At 38.1% G+C, this 12484-nt stretch overlaps 1 protein-coding gene across 3 annotated transcripts in view; it reads right to left on the bottom strand.

Moving 5' to 3' along the window:
- The window catches only part of TRPC6 (transient receptor potential cation channel subfamily C member 6), a 136743-nt gene extending 127909 nt beyond the window's left edge, over window positions 1–8834 (bottom strand). For all 3 annotated transcript variants that reach the window (XM_066247981.1, XM_066247992.1, XM_066247998.1), the window contains exon 1: window positions 8304–8834. In XM_066247981.1, coding sequence (XP_066104078.1) covers window positions 8304–8473 — 170 coding nt within the window. In that variant the 5' untranslated portion in view covers window positions 8474–8834. The remainder of the gene's footprint in view (window positions 1–8303) is intronic.
- Window positions 8835–12484: the final 3650 nt, after the last annotated feature.

Below are 12484 nucleotides of genomic sequence, written 5' to 3'. Positions count from 1 at the left end.
GGGGGGGAGGAGAAGCAGATGGTTGCTTCTCCTCTGTGCCCTGACTGGGAATCGAACCTGGGACATCTACATGCTGGGCCAAGACTCTACTACTGAGCCAACCAACCAGGGCCAACAATTTTCAATAAGTTTAAGAAGACAAATCATATCAAGCATATTCTCTGACCACGACAAAATAAAACTAGAAATCAATCACAAAAAGGAGGAAAAAAAAAACCCTGAAAAACATACAACCACATGGAGGCTAAATATTATGTTACCAACAATAAGTAGGTTAACAATAAGATCAAGGAAGAAATCAAAAGATACCTAGAAACAAATGAAAGTGAAAGCACAACAGCCCCAAATCTCTGGGATACAGCTAAAGAGAAATTCATAGCATTGTACAGGCCTATTTCAGGAATAAGAAAAATCTCAAATAAACAACCTTATCTTACCCTTACACTAACTAAATAAAGAATGACAAACAAAGCTAAACGTGAGCAGAAGAAAGAAAAGAATAATGATCAGAGCAGAAATAAATGAAATAGAGTCTAAAAAGTACAAAAGATTAATAAAAACAAAAGGTGGTTCTTTGAAAAGATAAACAAAATTGATAAACCTTTAACCAGGCTCATCAAAAAGAAAAGAGGGAGAGAACACAAATAAATAAGATAAGAAATGAAAGAGAAGAAGTAACAACTAGCACCACAGAAATACAAAGGATTATAAGAAAGTATTATGAACAACTATATACTGACAAACTGGACAATCTGGATAAAATAGACAAATTCTTTGAAACATACAACCCTCCAAAACTGAATCAGGAAGAATCCGAAAATCTAAATAGACCAATTACAACTAATAAAATTGAAGCAGTAATTTAAAAATTAAAAATTAAAAAAAAAAAAAACCTTCCAAAAACAGAAGTCCTGAACTGGATGGCTTCACAGGTGAATTTTACTAAACATTCAAAGATAAACTAAAATCACCCTCCTCAAAATATTCCAAAAAATTCAAGAGGAGGGATGAATTCTAAGATTAATTTACAAGGCCAGTATTATCCTAATTCTTAAACCAGATAAAAAACACTACAAAAAAGAGATAAGCTAATATCCCTAATGAACATAGATGCAAAAATCCTCAACATAATATTAGCAAACCAGATACAGCAATATATTACAAAGGTCACACACCACAATCAAAGTGGGATTTATTACTGGGATGCAAAGTTGGTAGAACATCTCCAAATAGACAAACGTGATACACCACATAAACAAAATGAAGGATAAAAATCATATGATCATATTAATAGATGCAGATAAAGCTTTTGACAAATGAAGCACCCTTTTAAGATAAATACTTTTCAGCTAATACAGGGAACATATCTCAACACAATAAAGGCCATACATGACAAAACCCACAACTAATATACTCAGTGGGCAAAAACTAAAAACATTTCCCTAAGATCAGAAATAAGACAGAGATGTCTACTTTCGCCACTGTTATTTCAACATAGTTCTGGAAGTCCTAGACACAGCAATCAAACAAGGAGAAGAAATAAAAGGCATCGAAATTGGAAAGGAAGAAATAAAACTGTCATTATTTACAGATGACATGATACCATATACAGAAGCCATAAAGATTCCATCAAAAAACTACTGGAACTGGTAAATAAACTCAGTACAGTACCAAGATACAAAATAAAAATCCAGAAATAAGTTGCATCTTTATCCACTAATAATAAACTATCAAAAAGGGAAATTAAAAAAGTAATCTCACTTAAAATTGCATCAAAACATAAAATAAAATACTTAGGAATAAATTTAACCAAGGTGGTAAAATACCTATACTTGGAAAATTATAAGAAACTGAAGAAGATACAAATAAATAGAAGCATGCACTGTGCTCATGGATAGAAAAAAAGTAACATTTTTAAAATGTCCTTACTATCTAAAACAATCTATATGTGCTCGCTTCGGCAGCACATATACTAAAACAATCTATAGATCCAATGTAATTCCTACCAAAAGTGTATTTCACAGAACTAGAACAAATACCCCCAAAATTTACATGGAAACATAAAAGACCCCAAATAGCAACAGAAATCTTGAGAAAGAAAAAAAATGCTGGAGGTACCATGCTACCTGATAGCAAACTATGCTAGAAGGCCACAGTAGTCAAAATAGCATGATACTGTCATAAAAACAGACATAAAAATCAATGTAAAAAAAAATAGAAAGCCCAGAAATCAACCAACACCAATATGATCAATTAATATTTGACATAGAGGGCAAGAACATGCAATGAGGTAAAGGCAGTCTATTCAATAAATGATATTGAAAAAAAATTGGACAGATACACTAAAATAAATAAATAAAACTAGATCACCTTCTTACATCATATACATGAAAAAAACTCAAAATAGATTAAAGATTTAAATGTAAGACTCCATACAATAAAAATCCTTGAAAAAAACATAGGCAGTAAAATCTCTGACATTTCTCTTAATATTTTTTCTGATTTATCTGCTCTAGGAAGAGGAGAAGAATAAAAAGAAAAAGAAAAAGGAAATAATTGGGACTATATCAAACTAAAGTTTTTCCACAGTAAAAGAAACCATCAACAAAATGAAAAGACAACCCACGAAATGGAAGAATGCATTTGCCAATTATACATCTCATAAGGGGTTAATATACAAAATTCACAAGGAACTCACACAACTCAGTACCAAAAAGAAAAAAATCCAATTAAAAAATGAGCAAAGGACCTGAAAAGACACTTCTCAAAGAGGACACACAGATGGCCAATAGGCATATGAAAAAATGCTCAACAATCACTAATCATCAGAGAAATGGAAATTAAAACCACAATGTATTACCTCACATCTGTCAGAATGGCTAGCATCAGTAAATTCACAAATAACAAGTGTTGACAAGGATGTGGAGAAAAGGAAACACTCTCACTGTTGATGGAAATGCAGATGGGTGCAGCCACTGTGAAAAACAGTATGGAGTTTCCTCCCAAAATAAAAAATGGAACTGCCTTACAATCCCACAATTCCACTTCTGGGTATATACCTGAAGAAACCCAAAACACTAATTCAAAAGAATATATGCACTCCTATGTTCATTTCAGTGTTATTTACAATAGTTAAGCTATAGAAGCAACCCAAGTGCCAGTCAATAAATGGATCAGTGGATAAAAAAGCCATGGTACATATATACAATGAAATTATTCAGCCATAAAAAAAAATGAAATCCTACATTTGTGACAGCATGGATAGACCTAGAGACTATTATGCTAAATGAAATAAGTTAGACAAAGAAAAACAAACACATATAATTTCACTTACATGTGGAATCTAAAGAACAATATAAACAAACAAAATGGAAACAGATTCATAGATAACAGAAAACAGACTGATGGTTGCCAAATGGAAAAGGGGTTGGGGAAGTGAGTGAAAAAGGTGAAAGGATTAAGAAGTACAAATCGGTAGTTATAAAATAGCCATGCGATGCAAAGTACAGCATAGAGAATATAGTCAATAATATTGTCATAACCATGTATGGTGCCAGTTGGGTACTGAAAATATCAAAGGGAACACTTTCTAAAGTATATGACCGTCTAACCATTATGCTGTACACCTGCAACTAATACAAAATAATACTAAATGTAAGCTGTAATTGAAATTTTTTTTAATTTTTAATTATTTAAATCCCTTGTATATTGATTCATTTTAATATTTCCCCATCTTCAGTGTTCTGCAATTTCAATATATATTTAAATGGGTTTACTTTTATGTATTGCACTAATATTGCTGTATTTCATAAACATGAGAATTTATCATTTCTGGAAAATTTTTAACCATTATCTATTCAAATATTGACTCTCCCCTATTCAGCGTATTTTCAGCATCTGGATCTCCTAATCTCTTGTTCCTTGACTCAATAATGTTTATATTTTAAATTTCTTTATGTTTCAGCATGCTGGGTATTATCATCAATTATACTATGGCTAATCTGCATTTTAGTCTTTCCCTTGAGTTTTTTATTTCAAAATTGTATTTTCATTTGTAAATTTTCTATTTTTCTAAATTGGTCTCATTCTTTCCTTAGAGTTTGATTTCCTATATACTATCAACATTTTATAGTTTATATTCTCTATTTTATACTCTGCAAGAGTCACATTATCTCAAGTTCCTAATGATCCAATAAAGCTGCCCTGTCTCATGCTGCCTCTTCCTCAGGGGCTGTACCATCTGCTGACTCTCATTCATGGTTGACTATATCCTTGTGTATTTTGTCATGTCTTATATTAAGCATATCTTTAGCCATGCTCTTCTATCTTTTGCCATTTTCTTGAAAATCCTAAGCAGTTGATATGGTTGGTACTAGTCTTTCAAATTTATTTTTTCACTCTTCTAGAAGTCCCAAAGGCATTTTTCAGCTTAAAGAGTTCCAGGTCCGCTAAGTAGTATAAAAAAAATAGTATCAAAAACAAAAACTCACATGACATGCAGGCCCAAAGAATGAAATGTTTAGGGAATATTTCTTTTCCTCTTACTAATAAAGTTTCTTGTCACTTTGTGCTGGGAGCATATTTTTGTAGCCTAACTTTTCATATAATAATGACCCTGGATTTGTGCAGAGGCAGAGATGTCTCAGGTCCAACTCTCTGTCTCATCAGGAACCAAGGCCTTAGCTTCTCTCCACTGCATGTGGACACAAGACTCCAAATTCCTGGTCACCAAAATCTATAATCTCCGAGGATTATAGGCCACAGCATCAGCTCACAGACTACACTCGGGCTTTTCATTTCTTTGCTTTTGGCACACAGTAATCCCTTTTACTTTTTGCAAAACTGGCTAATGTCTTTAAATTACTTTAAATATTTTACCCAGTATTGCTAAGTATTAGTAACCATAATTTTTTCTAATTATTTGTCTACTGTATTGCCAGAGCTTTAGTTTACAGTTTACTGTGTCTTCATTCTTAATTATGTAGTCAGCCTTTGCCAAACAGAATGTTTAGTTGGACTGCATTTCAGATGTTGAGAATATAGAAACTACCAACTGTCTAGAATTCTTCTCTATGTTCAGAAATGATGAACAAGAAACATATCTTTAAGTTTTAAATAATATCACTTCTAGGATTCTGGAAGATTTCTTGCCACTGACCAATAAAATAACTCAAAACAGAGTGTATTAATTGATTTTCAATTAAAAATTGGAAAAGGAAAAATTTGAATCTTTTTCTGCTAAACATTATTTCAAAATCTTACTACTTACACTATTAAGGTCTGAGAATATATTAATTGTTCTCAATAAGATAACTGGATTTTGCCACAATTTTCAGCTGTAAAAGCCTCTTAGATATATGTAAAAATATTTCTACATAACTAAATTATGAAACAGAATTTTTTAACATAAGACACTGAATTTATCCCAAATAAATGACAATTTAAAAAAAATTGGGATGTTCTAAGGGGGAAAATCTCAATAATCTGAAAAAATGGCAATATTGTATCTAAAGTGTACTAGTGATTTCCACTTTTACGAATATACCTCCCACTCTAGGAAAACATAAAATTGTTCAAACCACTAGTCAAAAGTATCTGGGCCTGACTAGGCGATGACACGGTGGATAGAGCATTGGACTGGGACGCCGAGGACCCAGGTTCAAGATCCCGAGGTTTCCAGCTTCAACATGGGCCTAAGGTCTCTGACTTGAGCAAGGGGTCACTTGGTCTGCTGTAGCCCCACAGTCAAGGCACAGATGAGAAAGCAAACAATGAACAACTGAAGTGCCGCAACGAAAAACTGATACTTCTCATCTCTCTCCCTTCCTGTCTGTCTGTCCCTATCTGTCCCTCTCTCTGACTCTCTCTATCTGTCATAAAAAAAAAAAAGCAAACAAACAAACAAACAAAAAAAAGCACCAAGCATATGGAAGGGCTTATTTGTACTCTTTACCAGAGAGAAGTAATTTCCTTTAGCTCTTTCTCTTACATCATATGTGTGAAGAACTATTGTTTACTAGTTAAACTTTTCAGTTATTTGATTTTTTTAACTGAAAAAAAAAATAAAAATAAAAACCATGCCAGAGCAAGCAAACAGTGATAAAAAAGTAACTATAAAACCTTTTGGAAATAATAGATTTAAACAAGACCAAACTCTACTTCTGGAACAAAGCTCACTCTTAAATGTATTATTCAAATATTTCTGTTCATCTCTCTGCTTCCCCAGTCTAGCCATTAAGAGTGATCTGTAATTCCTGAACTAAGGGAGAAAAGTACTCTCTACATAGTAGATAATATAAGAACTAGATAAATCAGTAAACCACATTTGAAGAAAATATTGGGGCAAGTTTGCAGTATTACTTAAGTCTCTCTCACTACTAATACATTACCACAAGTTTTTCTAATCAAATTATTTTCCTCACAGACAGTAACAACTGATTATAGCCTAATCAGATGATTAAAAAAAAGATTTTGTCTATGAGACAGTCTAATTTTTAAAAAGCAGTATAGCTTTTTTAAGTTGCTTAACTTAGCCACAGGTAACATTACCCTCTTAGTAGATCTCAAGTCTAAGTCAATTAAAAACAAAAAAAGCTTATACAAATTTGAAAATAGTTGTATTCACAATATCCAGAATTGATTTATTTTTCCTTCTTTTTTTTTTTTTTTCTTGGCATATATCTCCTTGCTACTCAGACTATGGCCCATGGACCATCAGCCTCCACATTTCTGAGATTGTTAGAAATGTAAAATCTTGGTTGTGCCTAGAGCCTACTAAATCAGAATCTGCATTTTAACAAGACCCTTAGGTAAGTCATATGTCCATTAGAGTTTGAGAAGCTCTATACTGTAAAACATAGGAATATTCTGTAATTTAAAGTCAAATACAAGATTTCTTTTGAGAGTGATGACATAATCGTGGATTAGATAGTGGAGATGGTTTCATAACTTTGTGTAAACTTAAATTGTATGGTATGTAAAATATATTTTAATTTTTAAAAGGTATATTATATATATACACATATGTGTGTGCATATATATGTGTGTGTAAATTGTTTCAAATTGTACAGCACCCAGATGAGTGGAACCAGTTCCAACTTTTTTTATTTATTCTGGGGAAAAAATTAGATGCTCCGTTTCCTAAGAATCACCTCTTACTGTGAAAGGGAACCACAGCAGGCCTTGACTCTGGGCAGCCCTCACCAAAGATTGGAGGGTGCAACCACCTATCACGAGGATCTGCCAGGAGCCCATGGGTGCAGAAACGCCCCCCCGCCCCCCCCCCCCCCACCTTGAGCTGCTTACAGAACTGCTAGTGAGAACTGCTTTCCTTTGGAGGAAAACCGCATATAGATGGACGTGACAGGTCAGGAAACCAGCCTATCCAATCAAGTCAAGGAGCAAAGAGGCAGAAATGCTATCTACCAGCTGCACGCGTGGGCCCAGGAGTATGGGGGAGGGGAGACCTCCTTCGGTTGGTCCTCTGCCCGCCTCTGCTAACCCCCTTGCTCCCTCCCGCAAAACAAAAACAAAAAACAGATTCTTAAATAAAATTTCTTAATTACTCAGAATCCACTACAACCGTCCCGACCCCCTCGCTTCCACAGGTCACTCCGCTCCGGGCCCGCATACTAGCAGGCTCTTCTCTCACGAAGCTTTGGTAAAGGCTTAGTGCTGTGGGTGGGAAACCTGCAAGTTCCGTGTCCTAGACTTAACCCGGTGACCCGGAGGCGGAGAGGAGGATGTCCCCGGGACAAGTTCACCCCATCCCATTCACACTCTCGAACTTCCCCACCGCCCGAGGTCCTCAGGACCTGTGCGCGCACCTGAAGGGCTAAGGCAGGTAGGCGGGTCGCCCACGGGGCACACGGGCTCCCGAGCTCCCTGGCGCTCCCAGCCAGCAGCCCGGACCTTTCGTGTGCCAGTCATCTCTCCCACACAGGCTGAGTCACAGGGGCGCAAATTTGAATCAGTCCCCTGCGCAGACCATGCCTTTGGCGCAGCGACACTGAGTCTCTTGGAGAGCACCGGGTGACATACAAGCTGGAGAAATTGACGAGACACTTGATCACTGGAGTGGTGTGGGTGGCCCGTGGTCTGTCTCGCGGGTATATACACGCGTGCTTGCTCACCCGGAGCAAACCTACATCCGCAAGCGCCCCTCCGCTCCCGGGGTCCCAGTTCATGTGGCCTGGGAGGTACACGCGTGTTCAGACGCCCGCGGGTCTAGTCCATCCACCCCTGCGAGCGCACAGGCCCCGCAGCGCAGCCCGCACCCGCCCGCCCTGGGCGCCCGCACTCACACGCAGGGGTAGTAGCCGTACGGAGGCAGCGGGTTCTGCGGACAGCCATCGTCCCGCAGCTCGGAGTCCATAAGCAGATAGTCCTGGCTCTCGTTGCGCCACGCGCCGGCCCCGGCCACGACCCGGAGAGAGCCGCCCCTCCGCGGCCCGAACGCGGGGCTCTGGCTCATGGCGGGAACACCGGACTGCCCCTAAGTCCCGCTCCCAGGGGAGACGTCCAGGCAGCTCCAGAAGGTCGCGGTGCGCAGGGTCCGCGTCAGTCGCCGGACTGGCCCGGGGCAGACCGGTGCCCAGAGACGACGGTGAGGCAGGGGGTGCGGACGCCCGTCTGTCTGAGCTCCGAGAGCGGCTTTGCTGCTAGCCGGCGGAGAAGTCACCACTTAGGGAGTCACAACGGGGACCCCGAAAGGAGGAGGCCCTGACTATGGGGCTGAGTGAGTACAGGCGCGACGACTGGTGGCAGTGGAGCCTGAGAGCCGAGAGCAAGAGTTACTATGTCAACCAAGACTCCAGCTGTGGGCTCCCGCCTTCTTCCCCCACATCTTCCGTCATGATCCCACCTTTAAAGGGATCAAAATGACGGTATAGAAAGCAGCTGCCAAAGCCTGTTCCGTAGCCACAACTTTTTGGGCCAGGAGGAACCTAAACTAGGCGGAGCTACACACACAGTGCCCTCCACCCCCAAAGAGTGCTTATTTAGAAACCACACGAATTAAGAACTTTCTAGGAAGTTTCCTTTAAGTAAGACTCTTGAAATACCAAGGAAACCTGGTTTTTAAAAGAGATGCGATGTAATAACTGTGTAACTATGTATGGTGCCAGGTGGGAACTCGAAATATTCAGGTGCCACTTTGTAAAGTATATGATTGTCTGACCACTATGCTGTACACCTGAAACTAAAAATAATATTGAATGTAAATTGTAATTGAAAAATAAAATTTAAAAGACATTTAAAGCCATTAAAGAGATATGAGCCTCTCCTTTCTCTAGATTGCTTTCATTTTCTAGGCCATTCCCAACCCCTAAAGTTCTTACAACTCTTCACTTGAAAATGAACTTCTATGATCCCAGTGCCAGATGTTCCCAGTTCCTGTGCAAACCAACAAAAATAGTCAAGCATTTTCCAATGATAGCAATAGAGGCCAACAACCTCCTTACTTCAGAGAAAAGCTTTCCTCCCATCACAAGTGCCGGAATTACTCCTCTGCCAGATGTTTCCCACATTTCCAAACTGTTTTTAATTTTAAGATTTAGTTTTAAATTCTGATTTAATCTTTATAAATGTGAGAATTAAAATCTCAACAAGGATATATCAGACGAGATCGGGCGCGTTCAGGGTGGTATGGCCGTAGACTCAAGGATATATCAGTATCTGTAGTACAAGCAGTAGTCAATTAAGAATCCATTCATTAGTTCAACAAATATTTAATCAATGCCAACTGTGTGCCAAGCGCCATTTTAGGATTCAGAGGCAGACTAGCCAGATAAAGCTCCTGTCTGCCTTCACAGAGTCCTCATAGAAGAAAGGGAGACAGAGATTTAACAAAAAAAAATGAGAAAATATCAGAGACAAAGGCTACAATGAAAATAAGACAGGTTGATGTGATAATAACCGGGGACTGACTACTTAAGATTAGATGTTTATAAAAGACCTTTCCGAGGAGGTGCTACTTAAGTAATGTTGGTTGGCAAAGAACCAGACATGAAAAGATCAGAAGCCCATTGGAAATGTATTGAAGAAAGCCAGACTGAAACCCTGGTCCTAAAGGTATCTTTGCTTGGTGGACAATAAAATGGATGTTAAAAGTGCGAGCAACAACAATCAACTAGATAGAAGAAAAACGAGGTCACCAATTTAGAGCTTTGTGACTTAGCCAGTATACTAAGAACTAAAGCTCAGAGAAGACAGCAACCATTGTATTCTGAGAGCCTAGTTCTATATTTGGCACAGGTATGTGGAAGGAATGAGTGGATGGAAGAGTGGATAAAGTATTTAAAAAGAGAGAACATTGTTGGCCACTAAAAGAACACCCCTGAAAAACTAACATTGATCATTCTGAAGTATGTTATTCCTGATTTAAGAATCTCCTGTTTTGATTTCTTAACATGTGGAGCCTTGATTTAATAATATTGTCATTTCCTAGTAATTATACATAGCAATAAGATACTCTGCTTGAAATTTGTTTATAGCAATCCTACCTGTCAGAACTCAACAACTTTGATGCTTGAATGAATTAGTTAATAAATTTGTAATTTAAGTAGTGCCAAGGTAATCATTTTGGGAAAATCAAATATAGGAAACAATTTAATGGGGAAAGTAACAATTCAAATGTTTTGACATGACAGGTTCTATGAGTTAAAGCAATTAGAAAGGACTAATGCTGTTAGTTGAACTGTTAGTCTTTTTTAAGTTAAAAAAACAAAAATCAAGACAACTTATTTTGTTGTTGTTACAGTTACTGTTTATGACCTTTCTTATAACACTGTTTTGCATTCTCAGGTAGCAACATTTACACTGAAAAATTATTACAGCAAATTTATAATGTGACATCAATTTATCATTTTTCAAGATAAGACATTCTTTTCTCTATTATTTGTGATATAGTGAGTACTAGACCAATAAATCCCAGTGACATTTCCCCTAGGAAAAGAAGGTGATATACGGATGGTTAAAAGATTCAGAACACTTATGATATAGTGAAGTGGAAAGAGCATTAAGTTGGAAGCCTGAAAGCCTGAATTCTTGTTCTAACTATTAAGAGAAAATATTTAAACTCCTTCTGCCTCATTTATTCAGCAGTAAGTGGATATATAATTACTAAGACCCCTCAATTTCTAACTTTCTGTATTTTATGATTATGCAGTTTTATATTTTCAATTACATTTAAAAACACAGTGCAGGCTCATCCAGCTTGAGCATGGACTTACAAGCTAAAGTGTGCAGTCACTGGCTTAAGCATAGGATCATAGACACAACCCCATGGTCACTGGTTTAAGCCCAAAAGTCACTGGCTCTAAACTCAAGGTTGTTGGCTTGAGTCCAATGTCACTGGCTTTAGCCAAGGGTCACTCGTTTTGCTGTAGGCCCCCAGTCAAGGCACATATGATAAAGCAATCAATGAACAACTAAGCTGCTGCAACAAAGAATTGATGCTTCTTTCTGTCTGTCTGTCTCTCTTTCTCTGTCGGAAAAAAAAGACACCTTTTCAAGCGATTAACAAATTCTTAAGTCAAGTGCAATAGTGTTGAGCAGATCTGGAGTAACGAAGAAAGTTGGATAAATGAAGAAATGATAGTTCTCGCCCTGGTGGGTTGGCTCTGCGGTAGAGCGTTCATCAGGCATGTGAATGTCCCAGGTTCAATTCCCAGTCAGGGCACACAGGAGAAGCAACCATATGTTTCTCCACCCCTACCCCTTTTGCTTCTCTCTTTCTCCCTTCCTGCAGCCATGGCTAATTGGAGTGAATTGGCCCATGGCGCTGAGGATGGCTCTGTGGAGATGGAGCAAGGACCCCAGATGGGCAGAGCATTGCCCCCCCAGTGGGCTTGCTGGATGGATCCTGGTCAGGGCACATGCGGGAGTCTGTCTCTGCCTTCCCTCCTCTCACTAAAATAAAAAAAGAACAAAACAAACAAACAAACAAAAAATGATAGTTCTCAAAGTAAAAAATTATGGATGAGTGACGAAATTATAATTGTCATAGAAAATTTGTAATTTTATGTTATTTATGTTTATAGAGTATGTTTATGATACTGAAAAATATAAAAGAGCACTCAATTGTAACTGAGATGTTGAGATAAAGGTAAGCTGTTAGTCACTTTGGAGGGACAAAGGGATACCATTATACTCATCTGCACTGTTTGATTGATTTTACAAAACCTGGTTTATTATTATAACACAATAATTTGAAAAATAGTTGGGGAAAAAATGAGTAAAGAGAAAGGGTTGGCCTCTATAAGGTCTCACGCTAGGAGCCCGAAGGGAAAGAAAACGAAATAGCTATTAGCATCAGGAACAAAAGGTTGAGAAAACATTAGTAGATGCTTGATGACTCAAGAAGCTAAGAGGCATTACATGGAAAACCGAGGCAGCTGCAGCTTATGAGATGCTGTTGCTGATGGAAAACCACTGGCATGGGGCTTTTCTGGGAAATGCAGTTTGGGGTTAGCTGATGACAGCT

Source organism: Saccopteryx bilineata, chromosome 1, assembly GCF_036850765.1.
Source record: "Saccopteryx bilineata isolate mSacBil1 chromosome 1, mSacBil1_pri_phased_curated, whole genome shotgun sequence".
NCBI lineage: Eukaryota > Metazoa > Chordata > Mammalia > Chiroptera > Emballonuridae > Saccopteryx > Saccopteryx bilineata.
The sequence above is the reverse complement of the archived record's forward strand: the minus strand, read 5'-3'. Positions and strand labels throughout refer to the sequence as shown.